The 19,173-nt window shown below is 39.8% G+C and overlaps 1 protein-coding gene across 1 annotated transcript in view; it reads right to left on the minus strand.

Annotated features, from left to right (window-relative positions):
- vps53 (VPS53 subunit of GARP complex) overlaps positions 1-19,173 on the minus strand; it is a 47,321-nt gene that overhangs the window by 3,367 nt on the left and 24,781 nt on the right. The window contains exons 8-20 of the mRNA XM_088345395.1: positions 16,999-17,077; positions 16,788-16,931; positions 14,726-14,868; positions 12,368-12,509; positions 10,941-11,048; positions 10,393-10,487; positions 8,139-8,381; positions 3,871-4,018; positions 2,020-2,102; positions 1,841-1,919; positions 1,615-1,763; positions 1,458-1,527; positions 161-298 (exon numbers count right to left, since the gene is read on the minus strand). Of these exons, the coding sequence (XP_088201521.1) occupies positions 161-298; positions 1,458-1,527; positions 1,615-1,763; positions 1,841-1,919; positions 2,020-2,102; positions 3,871-4,018; positions 8,139-8,381; positions 10,393-10,487; positions 10,941-11,048; positions 12,368-12,509; positions 14,726-14,868; positions 16,788-16,931; positions 16,999-17,077 (1,621 nt within the window). The remainder of the gene's footprint in view (positions 1-160; positions 299-1,457; positions 1,528-1,614; positions 1,764-1,840; positions 1,920-2,019; positions 2,103-3,870; positions 4,019-8,138; positions 8,382-10,392; positions 10,488-10,940; positions 11,049-12,367; positions 12,510-14,725; positions 14,869-16,787; positions 16,932-16,998; positions 17,078-19,173) is intronic.

Raw genomic sequence — 19,173 nt, forward strand, 5'->3', positions numbered from 1 at the left:
CATAATGTGTGTGTGTTTTTTTAGACACGCTTAAATAAACTCTTATTCTTTAATCTTTTTGGGGGTTTGTTCCGCCCAGGCAGGCCTGATAAAAGTAAGATAAAAGCAGATAGGTGCACCAATTTTCCCACCCTAACACGGAAGCACGGCAATTGCTCACCTTCAGGATCATCTCTGCCCGGGTCATTCCCTTCACAACAATCTTAGTGTAGCTGGCAGGGGCCTTGCGCAAAACCTGGGAACCTATGGACGGCAGATCTAGCAGTACGGTCTTTAAAGAGTGAGTGTCGAGGAGAAGCTGTTTAGAAGAAGAAAAAACACATTTTATAATCCAGTCAAAACAAGTCTGATTAAATGCACCAAATATAGTGACCTAAATGTAGGGCTGCAACAACTAGCCGATATTAATAGATGGATGTCTAGATAGATAAATGTCTAGATAGATAGATAGATGTCTAGATAGATGTCTAGATAGATGTCTAGATAGATAGATAGATAGATAGATAGATAGATAGATAGATAGATAGATAGATAGATAGATAGATAGATAGATAGATAGATAGATAGATAGATAGATAGATAGATAGATAGATAGATAGATCGATCCTTTATTCATCCCCGGAGGGAAATTCACATTTCCAGCAGCATCCCCGAGCTGAGCTGAGATGTCTACATAGAAAGATGTCTGGATAGAGATAGATAGATGGATAGATGTCTAGATAGATGTCTAGATGGATAGATGTCTAGATAGATAGATGTCTAGATAGATAGATGGATAGATGTCTGGATAGATGTCTGGATAGATGTCTAGATAGATAGATGGATAGATGTCTAGATAGATGTCTGGATAGATGTCTAGATAGATAGATGTCTAGATAGATAGATAGATGTTTAGATAGATAGATAGATAGATGTCTAGATAGATAGATGGATGTCTAGATAGATGTCTGGATAGATGTCTAGATAGATAAATAGATGTCTAGATAGATGGATAGATGTCTAGATAGATGTCTAGATAGATGTCTAGATGGATGTCTGGATAGATAGATAGATAGATAGATGTCTAGAAAGATGGATAGATGTCTAGATAGATGTCTAGATGGATGTCTGGATAGATGTCTGGATAGATGTCTGGATAGATGTCTAGATAGAGAGATAGATGTCTGGATAGATGTCTAGATAGATAGATAGATGTCTAGATAGATAGATAGAGATAGATAGATGGATGGATGTGAAGATAGATGTGTAGATAGATGTCTGGATAGATGTCTAGATAGATGTCTAAATAGATAGATAGATGTCTAGATAGATGGATAGATGTATACTGTAGAAAGATGATCTGTGCAGCCCTTTGTGGTTAAGGGCAAAACAAATAAACACGACTTGACCATTAAAACAGTCATTAGTTGCAGCCCCACTCAAACTTAGCTGAAATCAAGTCGCTATGAAAAACCTACTTGTTCTGCTCCCACCATGCTGATAGGCTTACATCGGAACAAGTGATTGATGAATTTGGGGATGAAAGAGCTAGAAAAGAGAAGAACAACATTAAATTGACGTATCGTCACTCGAGAATCACACATCCGGAAACTAAGACCGTCTCACGGCTATTACTTTGTGAATTTGATGCAGAACTGTGTGAAATATTTGCGCGTTGAGGCCAAATTGTCTCTGATGATGGGCACGTTCTGCTTTATGTGCATGATGATGGAAGTCACATAAGGACTCTGGTCACCGACATGCTCCACATTCTGCCACGGCATCTAAAAGGGAGGGAAATTCACATCAATGTTCATATCGCTTCCTCTTTATACGCAATTTCTGTTTTATGGTGTCTGACCTTGCTCATTGCAGTGAGAGCAGGGTCACAGGCAGCATCAAGATCTTGAACAAGTAACTGGATACTATTAGAGATCACACTTGGGGAGAAGAGAAAACGAGAAAAAAACAAGTATTAAAGTCAGGAAATGAAGGGAGGGTTGTTGTTTATGAACAGAATGACTTGAATGAGCAACGTACGTGCTGAATGTATCCATTTCCCCAGTCAGATTGATTCTCTCCACCAGAACTTTATCAACTTTCTCTTTGAGTTTTTCTTCAAGCTGGAAAACAGGTTGTGCAAATATATGATGGATAGATGTCTAGATAAATGTCTCGATAGATGTCTAGATAGATAGATGGATAGATGTCTAGATAGATGGATAGATGTCTAGATCGATAAAGATAGATGTTTAGATAGATATAGATAGATGTTTAGATGGATATAGATAGATGTTTAGATAGATATAGATAGATGTCTGGATGGTTGTCTACATAGATATAGATAGATGTCTGGATGGATGTCTACATAGATATAGATAGATGTCTAGATAGATGTCTAGATAGATGTCTAGATAGATGTCTAGATAGATATAGATAGGTGTCTGGATAGATGTCTAGATAGATATAGATAGATGTCGAGATAGATAGATGGATAGATGTCTAGATAGATAGATGGATAGATGTCTAGATAGATGGATAGATGTCTAGATAAAGATATATGTTTAGATAGATATAGATAGATGTCTGGATGGATGTCTACATAGTTATATGTAGATGTCTAGATAGATGTCTAGATAGATATAGATAGATGTCTAGATAGATATAGATAGATGTCTAGATAGATGTCTAGATAGCTGTCTAGATAAATGTCTCGATAGATAGATGGATAGATGTCTAGATAGATGGATAGATGTCTAGATCGATAAAGATAGATGTTTAGATAGATATAGATAGATGTTTAGATAGATATAGATAGATGTTTAGATAGATATAGATAGATGTCTGGATGGATGTCTACATAGATATAGATAGATGTCTAGATAGATTTCTAGATAGATGTCTAGATAGATATAGATAGATGTCGAGATAGATAGATAGATGTCTAGATAGATAGATGGATAGATGTCTAGATAGATGGATAGATGTCTAGATAGATGGATAGATGTCTAGATAAAGATATATGTTTAGATAGATATAGATAGATGTCTGGATGGATGTCTACATAGTTATATGTAGATGTCTAGATAGATGTCTAGATAGATGTCTAGATAGCTGTCTAGATAGATATAGATAGGTGTCTGGATAGATGTCTAGATAGATATAGATATCTAGATAGATGTCTAGATAGCTGTCTAGATAGATGTCTAGATTGCTGTCTAGATAGATATAGATAGGTGTCTGGATAGATGTCTAGATAAATATACATAGATGTCGAGATAGATGACTAGATAGATGTCGAGATAGATATAGGTAGATGTCTAGATAGATGTAGATAGATGTCTAGATAGATAAGTAGATGTTTATTTATATTTATGTTCAGAAGATAGACCGCTCGTCTTGGGATCAAGAGGTCACAGGTTCGATTCCCAGCTCCTCCGTGGTATATGTCAAGTGTCCTTGGGCAAGGCACTGAATCCCTAATGCCCCCGATAGCAGGTAGTTGCCCTGCATGGCTGACTATCGGTTAGTTAGTGTGTAAAAGGGAAAAGTGTGAAGCACATTGTAAAGGTGCTTTGGGAGGTCTTGAAAAACGCTATATAAATGCAGACCATTTACATTTGCAGCGCAAGTTTCGCGGGCTGAAATGGCCAACTTTGATGGTGACAGAAAGTATCTTTCTCTGTGATATCTGTTAAGCCAATCAGAACGCAGAAAACAATGCATGATGAAAACCCGCAAAGTAGCGAAACCATGATAAGTAAACTGCGGCGCAGCAAAGGATGAGTGAAATCCTAAATCTATTCACCTACCACCCACCGAAACTCCCTTCAAAACAGAGTATGAAGAGCATAAGATATAAATGTCTACATATGAAACAACACTTCATACCTGTTGCGTAGTAGCAAGGCAGTACTCTGCCGTGCTCAGGATGCTACAGATGAGGCAGAGTTCATCAACAGTGAACTTTGCTGTTTCTGAACCTTCTTTTTCTTTCAGCAGACTACTGATGGTCAGAACTCCGCTGTTACTGCTCGACCTGCAGATGTACATATACACAAACCGATCGAGTGATTAAATTATTGAAAAAATATATATATAATCGAGTCGGGTAAGTTTTTAAGTTTGGACTATCGTGTTTTCCAGACTGTGAGCCACACCCAAACCCCAAATTGGCCATAATTTAAACGTGTGCTTTTAACCTGGTGCGCCTTTTGTAACACAAAATAAAATAAAATGTGTGAGGAGGATGTGGAGGAAGAAAGTGTGATCAAGGAAGCGCATGGCAAGTTTTCTGCGTAGACATTTTTTTGGGTCGCCGAGAGTTGAAAATTGTTCAAATTGGGAAAAACTTGGTGCTCGTCAATGTCACATTTTAACCGTCTGTCTAATCACAGAGCAGGCGGGGCGGGACAACACCTGGCTGTGCATTTTAGCACAGGGGGAGGGGCTAACTGACAGAGGTACGTAGAACAGATACCATAGTGTCTGAGATTAAATCTAATTCATTTTTATTAACTTTGCATATATATATATATATATCCATCCATTATCTGCACCACTTATCCTCAGTAGGGTTGCGGGGGTGCTGGAGCCCATCCCAGTTATTTTCGGGCAGTGGGCAGGGGACACCCAAACTGGTTGCTAGCACACAGGGACAGACAATTTGCTTGCTCGTTCACACCCAGGGACAATTTGGACCAGTCAATTAACCTGACATGCATGTTTTTGGAATGTGGGAGGAAACTGGAGTGCCCGGAGGACACCCACTCAAGCACGGGGAGAAGATGCAAACTCCACACAGGAGGTTCGATCTCACGACCTCAGAACTGGGCTGCACACGCGCTGACCACTGCGCCGCCGTGCTGCCCTATATACAGTGACAAAAATAAGTATTTGAACACCCTGCTATTTTGCTATTCCTAACACTTAGAAATCATGGAGGGGTATGAAATTTTCATCGTAGGTGAATGTCCACTGTGAGAGAGATAAACTAAAAAGAAAAATCAAGAAATCACAATGCATGATTTTTTGGGGAGGTTGCTGGTTCAAGGCTTGGCCGAGTCATACCTAAGACCTTGGTACTCATTGCCTTCCTGCTTGGCGCTCAGCATTAGGGGTTGGAATTGGGGGGTTTGATCACCCAATGACTCCAAACACATCAGTTGGGTTGAGCGAGGGGGCTGGGAATCCCCTCCTCTGAATCAATCTCTCAATGTGAATGTGTTCTTGACTGTCGCCACCTCCCACTAGGGGGATATAGCTCCGGTACACACACATATGTATATATATATATGTATATATATATATATATATATATATATATATATATATATATATATACACACATACAGGGTTGGGTAGGGTTACTTTAACTGGATTACTTTCGAATACTTTTGGATGACTCCAATACCAAATATGCCAATAAAATACAAAAGAAACTAAATATGAAAAAATGACTTAATTTTGTGCAGGCTTGGGGAGTAACAGAACACATGGAACGGCAAAAATGATGTTGGCAAGCTCATCTCATCTCATTAGCCATACCGCTTATCCTCAGTAGGGTCGCGGGGCTGCTGGAGCCCATCCCAGCAATCATCAGGCAGGGGACACCCTGAACTGGTTGCCAGCCAATCGTAGGGCACACGGGGACAGACAACTCACTCGCTCATTCACACCTAGGGACAATTTGGACCGGCCAATTCACCTGAAATGCATGTTTTTGGAATGTGGGAGGAAACCGGAGTGCCCGGAGGAAACCCACGCAAGCACGGGGAGAACATACAAACTCCGCACAGGAAGTCTGGAGCTGGATTTGAACCCACACAGGAGGTTCCCATGACATGAACTGTGCCGCACATGCACTAACCACTGCTCCGCCGTGCTGCCCTTGTTGGCAAGCTGTTTGGATTTATTTTCATTTTGTTTCTGTCGCATTTGATGTTAGTTTTGCTGGAGATCAAAGAGATCAAAGCCAGGAGAGAAAGCTTACCACGTGTTGTGAGTCATCATTTGATTCATATTTAGTTTATTTTGTCTTTTATTAGCATATTTGCTATTGGAGTCATCCAAAAGTCATTGAAAGTAATCAAGTTAAAGTAACCCTACCCAACCCTGTGTATATATATATATATATATATATATATATATATATATATATATACTCGGGCAGGACCAATTAAACCTTGGCGGCCTGCCAGAATCTCATTGTGGTACCGAAAACACTAACGCATGTAGTATAAACTTTATGAAGACAAAAAAAAAAAAGGAATTGTGAAGAGCCGGATCAATGTAGTGTGATCAGTAACCGTTTTTAGCAAGCTGCTCTAAATTAAGTCACAACTCACAGCATTATCCAATTGGGCTTTATAATTACTTTGGGATTAACTTTAAGCGATAACATATGGTTTACAGATTTGTCAGCCGAGTGTGTAATTAGCATGTTTGCATATCTGCAACACAAACAGCACACGATTTCTCATGCGGGTGTTGATCATTTTACTACAATGAATGGATGAATGGAAACTTTATTCGAACATTAAAATAAAAAAACAGAACATAAACAATAACTCAACAGCAAAATAATGTGACATAATATGTTCGAAAAGGGGTAGTAAGAAGCAGATGCTTATTTTCCCTACCCCTTCATTTTCCCTATTAAATACACCAGTGATATCACAACATGGTAAGGCGCCCGCTTTGAGACTGGGAGGTCGGTGGTTCGCGCCCCGGCCGAGTCATTCCTAAGACTTAAAAAGTGGTCGGCGGCGCCCTCTGTTGGCTGCAGCTGCATCGGCTCGCTACAACGGGTCAGGTGCAATCGACATTTCGTTCTGTGTACATTGTTACACAGAATGACAATACAAGGAAATTATTATTATTATTATTATTAACAATAGTAATAATAGTAATAATAGCAATTATGATATAACAATAGCAACAATAACACAAAGTTAACCATAGTTCTAGACGCACTATTCCCAATCTCTCGTATCACTCATACCCCATTTTCTTCATCTCTGTATTCCGCCAGTAATGTTTTTTTGTGTATTTAAATTTGAACAAGTGAATAGTTGGACATTGTTTGATCTCGTCTTGTAAATTGTTCCACAGTTTGACTCCGCACTCAGACACACACATACTTTTCCTGGTGGTTCTCACCTTTGGGATTATGAATTCACTACAGCCCCTTAAATTGTAATTTCCCTCTTTCCTAATAAATAATTTACGGATGTTTTCTGGCACTATGTTTTTGTTGACCTCAAATAGCAGTTGTGAAGTGAAAAAAATGGTGTAAAGTGTAAGGAGGTGTGTCGTCTTCGAGATGAAAGTGGAATAAGAAAGCTTGATGCGGTTGAGAAAATGGTTGGATCGTTTTTTCTCGCTAACCTTTTACCATAGAGGAGGTAGTCGCCTAACTCTTCCAAAAGTGAGTTAAATTTAACTTTATTTATCTTTATAGCACATATGATTTTATGAAATGTTATTTTTTTGAGTACAAAACAATAAAGGTTACTTATACAAGACTTACACATACAAAATATAGCACTGAAGCAATTTACGAACAAATTCAATTTACGAACGATCGTCCGGAAACTCGTTCGTAAGTAGGGCGGCGTCTGTACTAAAATATCGGATAATCTCGCTTGCCTAATATTGTAATGTAAATTGTTCCAAAGTCTGACTCCGCACACAGACACACACGTACTTTTCCTGGTGGTTCTCACCTTTGGGATTATTTATTTACAACATACCCTTAAATTATAATTTCCCTCTTTCCGAATGAATAATCTATGGATGTTTTCTGGCACTATGTTTTTGTTGACCTTAAATAGCAGTTGTGCAGTGAAAAATTTGACTAAATCATCCAATTTTAATAATTTGGACTGCAGGAATAAAATATGAGCATGATGTCGATATCCTACCCTGTGTATGGTTCTCATTGCACGTTTTTGGACGATAAAAAGGGGCCGGAGTGAATATTTGCACTTATCACCATTGTGTAGTACACCCCAATAATATGTTACAGCGTCTCGATAGAACACGACTAAGACTGAGACTATCTCGTTTCATAATGAATTCTCAAGCCCTAAATGGTTTTATAACCACGCAAGATGAGTGTATCAAATTATGTTTCAGTTCGACTGATGTACTCTTACTTGGGCAGATTTCCGGAGAGGATTTTCCACGCGTACTCCCGCAGGAATTTCTGAAAGATGATCGTGAGGGCAATCATGGGCTCCCCAGTGCTCAACTGGGAGCACTGGACCATGCACTTCTTGTAATAGACAAAGAGGTCGGCGCAGCTCGGTAGAACAGCGCCAGCCTCGTCCGTGGCAAGCTTGGGTGGGCCCTGCGCTCGGAAGTCGGCCACGAATCTGTCAATCAGTTCTCCTAGGTTCCTGTCAAGCGCAGACGGGACACAGCAGTGGGATTCAGAGGGACGCATGTAAACATTTGTGGATTTAATTGACTAACATTTAAAGGTATTCCCAGACATTGTTCCTCCCCACAAGGGACCTATAGCCTAGCTCCGGCCTCAAATACCATGAGCCAATCAAACCCATAGATGCCTCGTCCATAGAAATGCATTGCAGTTTTCGTTCGTCATTTTCATTCCTGTAAAATTCACCTAAAATCCCAATCCAAGACAAACCCAGAGTAAAAAATGTGCTGTTCTTAAACCTTTAGAGAATATGAACAGTCTTGGTCTTGAAGTTATGTACTATTTTATACACTGCTTTATCTTAAGTAAAGTCAAACATACTTGTTCTAAAATCTGACTCCAATGTTTGAGGGCAAACTATGTGAGAAGGTTTGTCGTGAACCGAACTTTGCCTTCCATTCTGTGCAGATAACAATGATTTATCACTTCCTGGGGGGATAAGAATGTGTGTATCGTGCTCCATTCTGTCCGGAGGGCGATGACCTATCACCCTTCTCCCAAGCTTCAAAGGACGATTGGGAAAATTGCATCAACACGGCGCAGACCAATCAGCCAGAGGCTTGATCATGGGGCGTGGACAGTTCATCCCATGTGGCATAAAAGTGGGCAACCCGGAAGCCTGCGTCAGCTCTCCTGCACACGTTCGTAAAATTGGCAGAGGCAGAGACCTGATTTGTTCAACTGTTTGATTCGGCTAAATAAATAGATATGTGGACTATACTTGGCGCTCGGCTCAATAACTTCTCTGACTTTAGAACATGCTCCAACTGTAAGGAATTAGACAAGACACGTGAAGTGTCTCTGGGGTCAGATTTAAGTTTAGAAACGTTAAAACCTTACAGTCTCTTTTGAAAGGTGACACACTGAGGTTTTGTTCCAGACTGAAATAATCACTGCAAGTGCTACTGACAATGAGTCATCGAGGTTGGAACACACAGATATAAAAGGTTTTTACTACTGCCTAAATATTTTTTTTCTATTCTCCAATGCCCGCAGATGAGCGTAGCATGGAAATCTTAGCTGGAAAACAGGTGAAACAACAGCTTGAACCCTTACCTGGTGCTTTGTCAAATTTGATCACAATCATTTCAATGTATTTTTAAGACTTTTCAAGGATCCGCAGGAACCCAAGTTTAACTCTCACCAGAGTATAAGTCGCACCTGTTGTGGAATGTGGATAATAACTAATGCTAAGTATGTAGGCATCTGGTGAAGGTCGTGGGATGACGTTGTTGCATGAGGTCACAAGCTGATATGCTGAGGGACGACCTTCACGGGATATCTTAACTTTATTTGAGAACACTATAAAAGCCAATGTTGAACGTCTGGATCTTTGAACGTTTCCCGAATGCAATAAAGCGCGTTCCCTTTTCGCCATATCTCCTCTCTGCGTATTTTTCGGGGTGGCGCCCAATGACGTTCTCTCCAAAAACCCTAGATGAGAAAAATGCCTAAAAAGCTCAACACTTATGGTTATGTCAACTGAGGATTTTCCCCCCAGAAAGACATTCCACTTTCCTAGGCTGAACAACATTGAATCAACACCATCATTCACAGTCGTGTAAGTTACCAAAGATGTGAAAAATGCCTAAAAAAAGCTGACTTAGCACTTTTGATTTTGCAGTTTTTCCAGATTTTAGTCCCCACCTGGACTCAGTCTTACACTTTGGGTTTTCTTAGTGCCATTGACCCTACCAAAAAGGGAACTGCCACCCAAAAATGTTTTCACACGTCTCAATGCAGGTAATACTCTAACGGCACATAGCCATTCTAGTTAACTTTATTATCACTATATGTTTCATTATTGTTACGGCTGTTATTGTTATTCATATTATAATAAAACAATAACATGTTTAATCCTGTGTTCTGTAGTATAGAACAGGTTGGGGACCCACCCTGCTACTCACAATCTGTCCCTGATTTTGAGAGTGTGTAACAGAAATTGCATGAATATTGTTGTTGCTTACTTGTCTTGCGATTCGATGTAGACATACAGATGAGGCTCAAAGCACTTTGAGACGATGCCATGAAAAGGATTTTCAGGAGCTTTGGGTTTTCTGGGCTACAAGGAAGAAACACGGTCATTAATTGAAATTGTCAATACAGCTTTGGCGGTTCACCTTGGTATTTTTGAAAAGTCTCTACGTGGTGTCAAAATCTGGAATTAGAGTTCCCAACTGAAACAATGCAAAATTATCACGAACATAAGTCTCAGATTTTGGAACTCTTAACGTGTCCCGAATGCAATAAAGCGCGTTCCCTTTTTGTCATATCTCGTCTCTGCGTATTTTTTGGGGCGACGCCCGAAGACAGTCTCTCGAAAACACCCCTGGCCAAACTATGGAAAAAACTTGAGACTTATCGTCCGAAAGATACGGTAGTCATTATAAACAGCTTTGGAATTGCACATAACTCTGCTGAAGTGAAAATTAACCAACAAAAAATAGTGTTTGGAAAGGTTGGGTGAGTATATAATACACAGTGCAGTACAAGTTTGTATTGGAGCTGATCTCACCTGTGGCATTTCTCCATCTTTCTCATCTTTCTTTGCACCTTCATCATCACCATGATCGTCCTCCAAGAAAGGATTAGAGGGTTCTAAAGGGCTCTCTGGCCTCTTTGGCTGCTCAGAAAAGAAAATATAGGAATATGTATATAGTTATGTGTTTATGCACAAATGGAATGTTTAGCATGAACTTCCAAGAGCTGGATTGTGAACGACAAGTTGGTTGCGCCGCACTTGGGAATGTCACAAGCACTAGTAGCTCACATTTTTCGCAACCCGGTCTCTATTTGACCTTTCTTTTGGCACATTAGTAAATAATATATCAGTAATCTCTAACTATATGGTAGAATGATGACACTGTCTGATAAGACGTGACATAAACAACTCAGAGGCGAGCGGAAGGTCAGGTGTGCAGGAGCACACTATCGTTCTGCAGCCAAAAGTAACTCACCGCTTTTGACCGTCAATAACGGTAACGGCACTGAAAAAATACGTTGTTACGCAAGTAATACCGTTCCTATAATGCAGTGTTCTGGTTTGCCCACGTCCCTGCGTCCTAGTTGCATCATTTTTGCTGGGGACGCATGGTCTCAAATCAACGTGCGTCCCCGGGACGCAACTTTTTTGACACAAAATTGTCATTATTACCCGATTACATTTTTTTCAAACAAAGATTTACCGCACTCCAAACTTTTCGTCAGGCGGATCCGGCAGATGTTGTTTTGGTCTCGCGGTTCGAGTTTTCGTCTGCACGCCGATCTCGAGTTGTGTAGTGAAAAGTTTCTTTTTAGAGAACCGGCTTTTTCGGCTCAACTCATTCAAGTGAGCCGGCTCTCAAACGGCTCACTTGCTTTGATGCATTATATTACGAACGATGATGTTGTTCAAAGAAGTTAAGAAAAAAAGGAAGTATAAAAGGAGAAAATGAAAAAAAGACAGGTTTGTGGTTATCCCTTTAATCGGTATATTACCAACAATAATTCGATGCAGAAAATGAATTCATAATTTGATGATTAAAACTGAATGAATATATAGATTTTTATTATACATTGTCACCGATTTACAATTTCAACCTGGATAACACTAAATTTTGGGGACCCATAGATCTTTGTTGGGACCCATAGATTTTGAGCATGCGAGTCCCCGGGACCCATCACTTTTCACAGCTCAAATGAACACCGATAATGGCGTTATTCCCAAACCTTGTGACCATACAGTAAATTTCAACTTATTTATTGAAGGATCCTAAGATTTTTGCCTTTTTTTCACCTGTCCAAAGGACGCCTAATATAGCCATTTTTTATGTTTTCAAAAGAGTCATTGAAAGGATAGTAACCAGCCAACGTCACCGCATACTTTTGTATACGTGGAGGAATTTGGATTTTGTGAAATCGTTATGTCATCACAAAGAGAAGTTTGCACGTGCATGATCTTACCACAAGGGCATCCGTCAAGGTGCATCCAGTAAAACGTTTTGCCAGCAGACCTTCAAAGTTTGTCGTCCTCTGAATGGCAAACAGAAGCAACTTGACTTCAATCTCCTTCGCCCGAGTTCTCATCACTTTCGAGAGCTCTGCTCTTTTGAAAGAAAAACATGCACAGAAGATGTTAAATGATTGGAGTCCTAAATATATACCACAGCCATATCCCCCTAATGGGAGGTGGCTAGAGTCATTTCTGACTCTTTTTGGGAGATTGATTCAGAGGAGGGGATTCCCAGCCCCCTCGCTCAGTCATTAGGTGAGTAAAGCCCCCAATTCCAACCCCTAATGCTGAACGCCAAGCATGTTTAAGTCTTAGGTATGACTCGGCCGAGGCTTGAACCACAACCTCCCAGTCTCGGGGCGGGCGCCATACCCACAAGGCCACTGAGCTGGTATAGGAGTCTTTAATAAAGGCGCAATTTTGGGTTATTTTAACGTTTACTCTACTGTACACAGCCACACCCATTGAAAATTAAGTCCCTGTGCCTACAGATGGACAGGACACGTAAATTGAACCTGAAAAGTCGGACTAAATGTTGTTCTTTGCCAATTCGTACATCCGACAGTGCTTGCTAACAGCCAATCGGAACACGAGGCAGACGACATCCCGTGGCTGCTGATTTAGGTCAGCCATCTGTGTATCACAAACAATGCACGAGTGATCCACACGCTTGTAAAGTCTTTTGTATCTAAGTGGTTAGACGATGTGTCTGGGGCACTTCTGATGTAGATCACAGGTATCCGGAATGACAGGAAGTGGTGAGGTTTGTCCCTTTTCCTGAGCCAAAAACTCATTCGGAGAAATGTTTGAGATGGATAAAGGCATGCAGGCGGTCTATTTGTTCTAGTCAAGTCAAGTCATGTTTATTTGTTTGGCCCTTAATCACAAAGAGTCTCAAAGGAGCTGCACAGACCACAGACTTTTATTACACCATTCCCTGATCTAAAACCTACATGAGGGCAAGGAAAAACTCAAAACCCTCAAGTCAAGTCCTGTTTATTTGTGACGCCCTTAATCACAAAGAGTCTCAAGGGGCTGCACAGACCACAGATTATTTCAAACTACACGCTATTATGAAACCATCCCCTAATCTAAAACCTACATGAAGGCAAGGAAAAACTCAAAGACCTCAAGTCATGTTTATTTATGACGCCCTTAATCATAAGAGTCTCAAAGGGCAGCACAGACCACAGATTATTGCAAACTACACACTATTATGGCGCCATCCCCTGATCTAAAACCTACACGAGGGCAAGGAAAAACTCAAAAACCTCAAGTCAAGTCAAGTCCTTTTTATTTGTGACACCCGTAATCACAAAGAGTCTCAGAGTGCTGCACAGACCACAGACTATTGCATACTACAGACTATTATGACACCATCCCCTGATCTAAAACTTACATGAGGGCAAGGAAAAACTCAAAAACCTCAACATGAGGATGGCCAGGCCGCAGTGGATGTTGCCATAACAAACAATACACTGATATTATCAACATAAAATACAGATTATTTATATGCTATCGAGTATAAGTGTGTGTTAAGCTTAGATTTAAACATCTCCACTGAGGTTCTAGATCAAAACTCAGGGGGGCCCGAATGGAGAAGACTGTCCCACCTAAAAAAACGCAGATATTGAAGAAAGGGCATTTGCCCGGTTGAAACTATTCTACTACCCCTGGCAAATTGAAAATAAGGAGTACTGCACCACAAACTCTTGGCCTTGCCAATATGGACTTTTTTCCTGTACCGTATTTTCAAGACTATAAGGTGCACATAAAATGATTGATTTTCTTCAAAATGTGTGACGCTCTCTGTGTGTTCATAGCAAACGTGTGGTAGAACAATGTTCCCCAACCACCGGAGCACGAACCGATAACAGGCCGTGAGTTCCTTGGTACCGGGCCACACAGAAAGAAAAATAAATTCAGTTTTCTTTGCTTATTATTGTTTTACTGACACTGCTATAGTCTCGTCGAACGTGAACCGGGAGTTTGGGGTGGTGTGACGGTATCATGAGGATTAAGCTAAAATTTAAAACAATAGTTAATGGCAGATGTTTGAAATGCTAATATTGAACAATTTGGATAGCTGGCCGATAAATCAGACCAAAATCAAAAGGAGAGATTAACAGCTGAAACTATACCTCTGCACAGAATATCACATGTTAAAATTTACTCTGGTGTTCGATAACACTGGTTATTTGACTGTGTATTTGTTTTTTTGCCCATTGTTGGGCTGTTAATTAAATTCCTATTCATCGGAATTTGTCGAGTCGAAAATTAAAGGTAAAAAAGGAGTTTGCAAAATCTACCTGGTGATGTGGCAAAATTCCACCGCAATGCGTTCGGTCATACACCACTCCTCCGGGAACATGCGTCCATATTTTTCTTCGTAGTCGACGAGTTGCCGTTTGATCCAGGCATAGCGGCGATCGATCTTGTCCAGCCACGCGACCTAAAATGTTTGGTCGACTACTTTATCACATGTGCAACCGTCCAAAATGACAAGAATTACAGTGGTACCTCTACATAAAAGCCTAATTTGTTCTAGTATCATGCTTGTAACTTGAACTGCTCTGGTCACAAGCAAATTTTCCCAATAGGGAATAATTAAAATCAAATTGCCCTATCCCGGACTTGCCAAAAGGATCAGAGGCTATAAAAACACATATTTCATTCAAATATTAATTGAAAAAAAACAATACAGATGATATTAACAATATAAAATGCGAGTTACAATGCAAGGACTCGAGTCACCGTGTTGTGGATTAACTGTAAGTCAGCAGCTTTGGAACTGACAACAGACCTGATAACAGACATCTGGCAGGGTGTTGTGAAACAATGTTGATACAAGAAATCACAGGTTGCTGAATAAATGAGCCGAGGCCGGAAAAAATACTTCGGAATCCGAGAAAAACATCACGTGATGTTGTTGAACTCAGTATAAATGCCAGCGTCTCTCGGACGGACTTCGAACGTGGATGAATGTTGCTGAATAAAGAGTGTTCCCTCTCTGCCATATTCCGTCTCCGTGTATATTTTGGGGCTATTGGAAGCTAGCTATTGTTGGTGATAGGAATGAGTGGAAAGGTGTTGTATAAGGATAGTGGAATGTTTGGATGCGTTCTAAGGGATGGGCAGGGCACCTGTATAATGCGGCAGGGGTAAACCAGTGAAAGCTGCCGAACAGAAGAGTGTGTTGTGTCACTCTGACCCGAGTGACACGGCCGCTTTCTTGTGTCCCGTTTCATCTGGAGGGACGAAAACATGACCAACTTGGGTGCCGAGGTGCTTAACTTTGTTTGAGTGTTTGGGCATTTGGGTTGGCCATGGTCAATTTATTTTATCTTTTTAATTTTTTTGCTACTTTTTACTTTTTCTTTTCTTTGATTTTGTGTACATGTTTGTCTTGCTGTCAGTCACCCCTCTTGAGGGATATGACCCAGTTAGATAGATAAATGTCTAGGTAGATAGATGTCTATATAGCTGTCTAGATAGATGTCTATACAGTATAGATGTCTAGATAGATAGATGTCTAGATAGATAGATTTCTAGATAGATAGATGTCTAGATAGATAGATGTCTAGATAGATAGATAGGTGTCTAGATAGATAAGTGTCTAGATAGATAGGTGTCTAGATAGATAGATGGATAGATGTCTAGATAGATACATGTCTAGATGTCTAGATAGATAAATAGCTGTCTAGATAGATGTATAGATGTCTAGATAGATGTCTAGATGTCCAGATAGATGTCTAGATAGATAGATGTCTAGGTAGATAGATAGGTGTCTCGATAGATAAGTGTCTAGATAGATAGATGTCTAGATAGATAGATGGATAGATGTCTAGTTAGATACATGTCTAGATGTCTAGATAGATAAATAGCTGTCTGGATGGATGCTAGATGTCTAGATAGATAGATGTCTAGATAGATAGGTGTCTAGATATATAGGTGTCTAGATAGATAGGTGTCTAGATAGATAGATGGATAGATGTCTAGATCGATACATGTCTAGATGTCTAGATAGATAGATGTCTAGATAGATAGATGTCTAGATAGATAGGTGTCTAGATCGATAGATGTCTAGATAGATAGATGGATAGATGTCTAGATCGATACATGTCTAGATGTCTAGATAGATAAATAGCTGTCTAGATAGATAAATAGCTGTCTAGATAGATGTCTAGATGTCTAGATAGATAGATGTCCAGATGTCTAGAATTCTAGATGGATAGATGGAGCGAGAAATCTTTTCCTTTTTTCCCCCTAAATTCTCGGGTTTAGAAGTGCTCATTTAAAGAGGTACCACTGTATTCAACTTCCATAGCAGTTGGTCGAGAAGTCTTTGGTCACGAGTGCTAGCTTACTCACATCTTGGTTTTCTTGAAAGAGCACCAGGTACTCCGAGAGATGTTGCCGGATGAACTTTTTCATGATCTCGTGTTTGATGCGTGGGTCAAGAACGTTTGCAACAAGACAAGCGTCCCTCAACACGTTACTCGGCCCTACAGGCCTCTGTGACGGAAAGAAGAAAAACATTCAAGAGTCTGAAAACAGGTTTGAAAAGATGACATGTGTTTACCTTGGAGCCCTGGGATGGGAAGGATTCTTCAAAATCTGCCAGGATCTGAGAGCCCAACTCACTCTGTGCTGCTTTGACTCTACACAAGTCAAAAGAAAAAGTCTTTGAGTTGTAGAAAGTGTGACATGTTGTCTGTGCTGCCATAAACTAGCAATAGAATAGAATAGAAAAGAATAGAATAGAATAGAATATACAGTGGAACCTCGGTTCTCGACCATAATCCGTTCCAGAACCCGGTTCGAAAACCGATTTGTTCAATCACCGAAATCGTTTTTCCCATTAAAAGTAATGTAAAATCGTTTTAATCCGTTCCGACACCCTGAATGTTTACCCTGAATGTTTAACGTAAACATAAAGCTAACCCAGGCTAATCGTACATTCGCGTTAGCGTAATCTTCCGTACGAAAGATTACGCTAACATGAACGTGTAAAAGTAAAAAGAGGATTATGAATAGGATTTCTTACCTTTGTGGTGGACAGTGGGGAGAGAAAAATCAAAAGTTTTTCAACCTCTTCCAAAACTTGCGGCAGTTGCTTGCTTATAGCGCTAACTTCCTTAGCCGCATCACTCGATTTCACAGCCTCCTTATTCTTTACTATCGTACTGATCGTAGATTTAGCCATGCTGCATTCACTAGCAAGATCGGAAATTCGTAAAGCTCTTTCACATTTAGCTATTATGTCTTTCTTAAAGGCAATAGTTGGACGAACAACTTGTCATTTTTCACCTGTCCCGCTTGCACCGACCTTCTTCGGGGGCATAATTAGGGGCTAAAACACCCGTACGCCGCTCAGCATCGCACCCTAGCGTACCGGCATTCAAACTCCGATTTTTTGACCGAACAGCGACGAAGTAAGAATTTCTCGAAATTTTTGGCCGAACACCGATTTGTCCGAACTGAGAGGCGTTCAAAAACCGAGGTTCCACTGTACCTTTATTGTCATTGTTACAAAATGGCTTAACATATTGTGACAACGAAATTGGGCATGACACTCCAGTTTCACACATTCACAGTGAGGTAAAAAAAGCCAAGAAGATAAAGGAACAGAGAAGATAAGGTTATAAAACAAGGAGGATAAGGTTAGAGTTATAATTTACACAATATTTACACAAGAAATGTCGGCATGTAGGTAAATGAAGCGACATTCAGAATTTCAAAATAATTAAGACAAAAAAGAAAGAACAAGTCACTCAGAGAGTCCGACTGTATATATTATTTTCAAAAATAGGAGTTTTTATTTTTTAATTCCAGGAGGCAGTCCAAAAAAAAAAAAAAAAAGATGGAGGGGGGCCAGGGCTGGGCGAGAGGATTCCTTCTTCTTTTTTCATGCATCTGTAGCTATTTAGCAAGCTATATAGCTAGCTTTTTACATTATTTTGCACTCTATTTAGCTAACATTTTACCTTTTTTTGCAAGTTATTGAGCGAAATTTTCACCTCCTTTCGAGCTAGCTATCTAGCTTTCTATCCAACTATTGAGATGGATTTTATCCTTTTAGCTATCTATCTCCCTTTTAGCTTTTTTTTAACCTGTTTTACTTTCTAGCTATCTATCAAGCACCTTTTTAGCTATTAAGCAAGCCATCAAGCTAGCTTTTTACATTTTTTGCATGTTAGCTAGCCAACATTTTACCTTTTTTGCCAGTTATCGAGCTAAATTTTCACCTCCTTTCTAGCTAGCTATCTAGCTTTCAATCTGGTTATTTACACAGATTTTACTCCTTTAGATAGCTATCTAGCTCCCTTTAGTTTTTACCTATGTATTTTTCTAGCTAGGTATCAAGCTAGACTTTTAGCGATTTAGCAAGCTATATAGCTAGCTTTTTCCATTATTTTGCACACTATTTAGCTAACATTTTACCTATTAAGCTTAATTTTCACCTCCTTTCTAGCTATCTATGTAGCTTTCTATCTAACTATTGAGATGGATTTTATCCTTTTAGCTATCTATCCATTTTGCTTTTATTTTTTTCATTTACCTGTTTTACTTTCTAGCTATCTATCAAGCTAACTTTTTAGCTATTTAGCAAGCCATCAAGCTAGCTTTTTACATTTTTTGCATGATAGCTAGCCAACATTTTACCTTTTTAGCTAGTCATCAAGCTAAATTTTGGGCTTAATTCTAGCTAACTATTTAGCTTTCTATCTGGCTATCTAGACGGCTTTTACTATTT

Source organism: Urocampus carinirostris, chromosome 10, assembly GCF_059441175.1.
Source record: "Urocampus carinirostris isolate Australia breed hairy pipefish chromosome 10, RoL_Ucar_1.0, whole genome shotgun sequence".
Lineage (NCBI taxonomy): Eukaryota > Metazoa > Chordata > Actinopteri > Syngnathiformes > Syngnathidae > Urocampus > Urocampus carinirostris.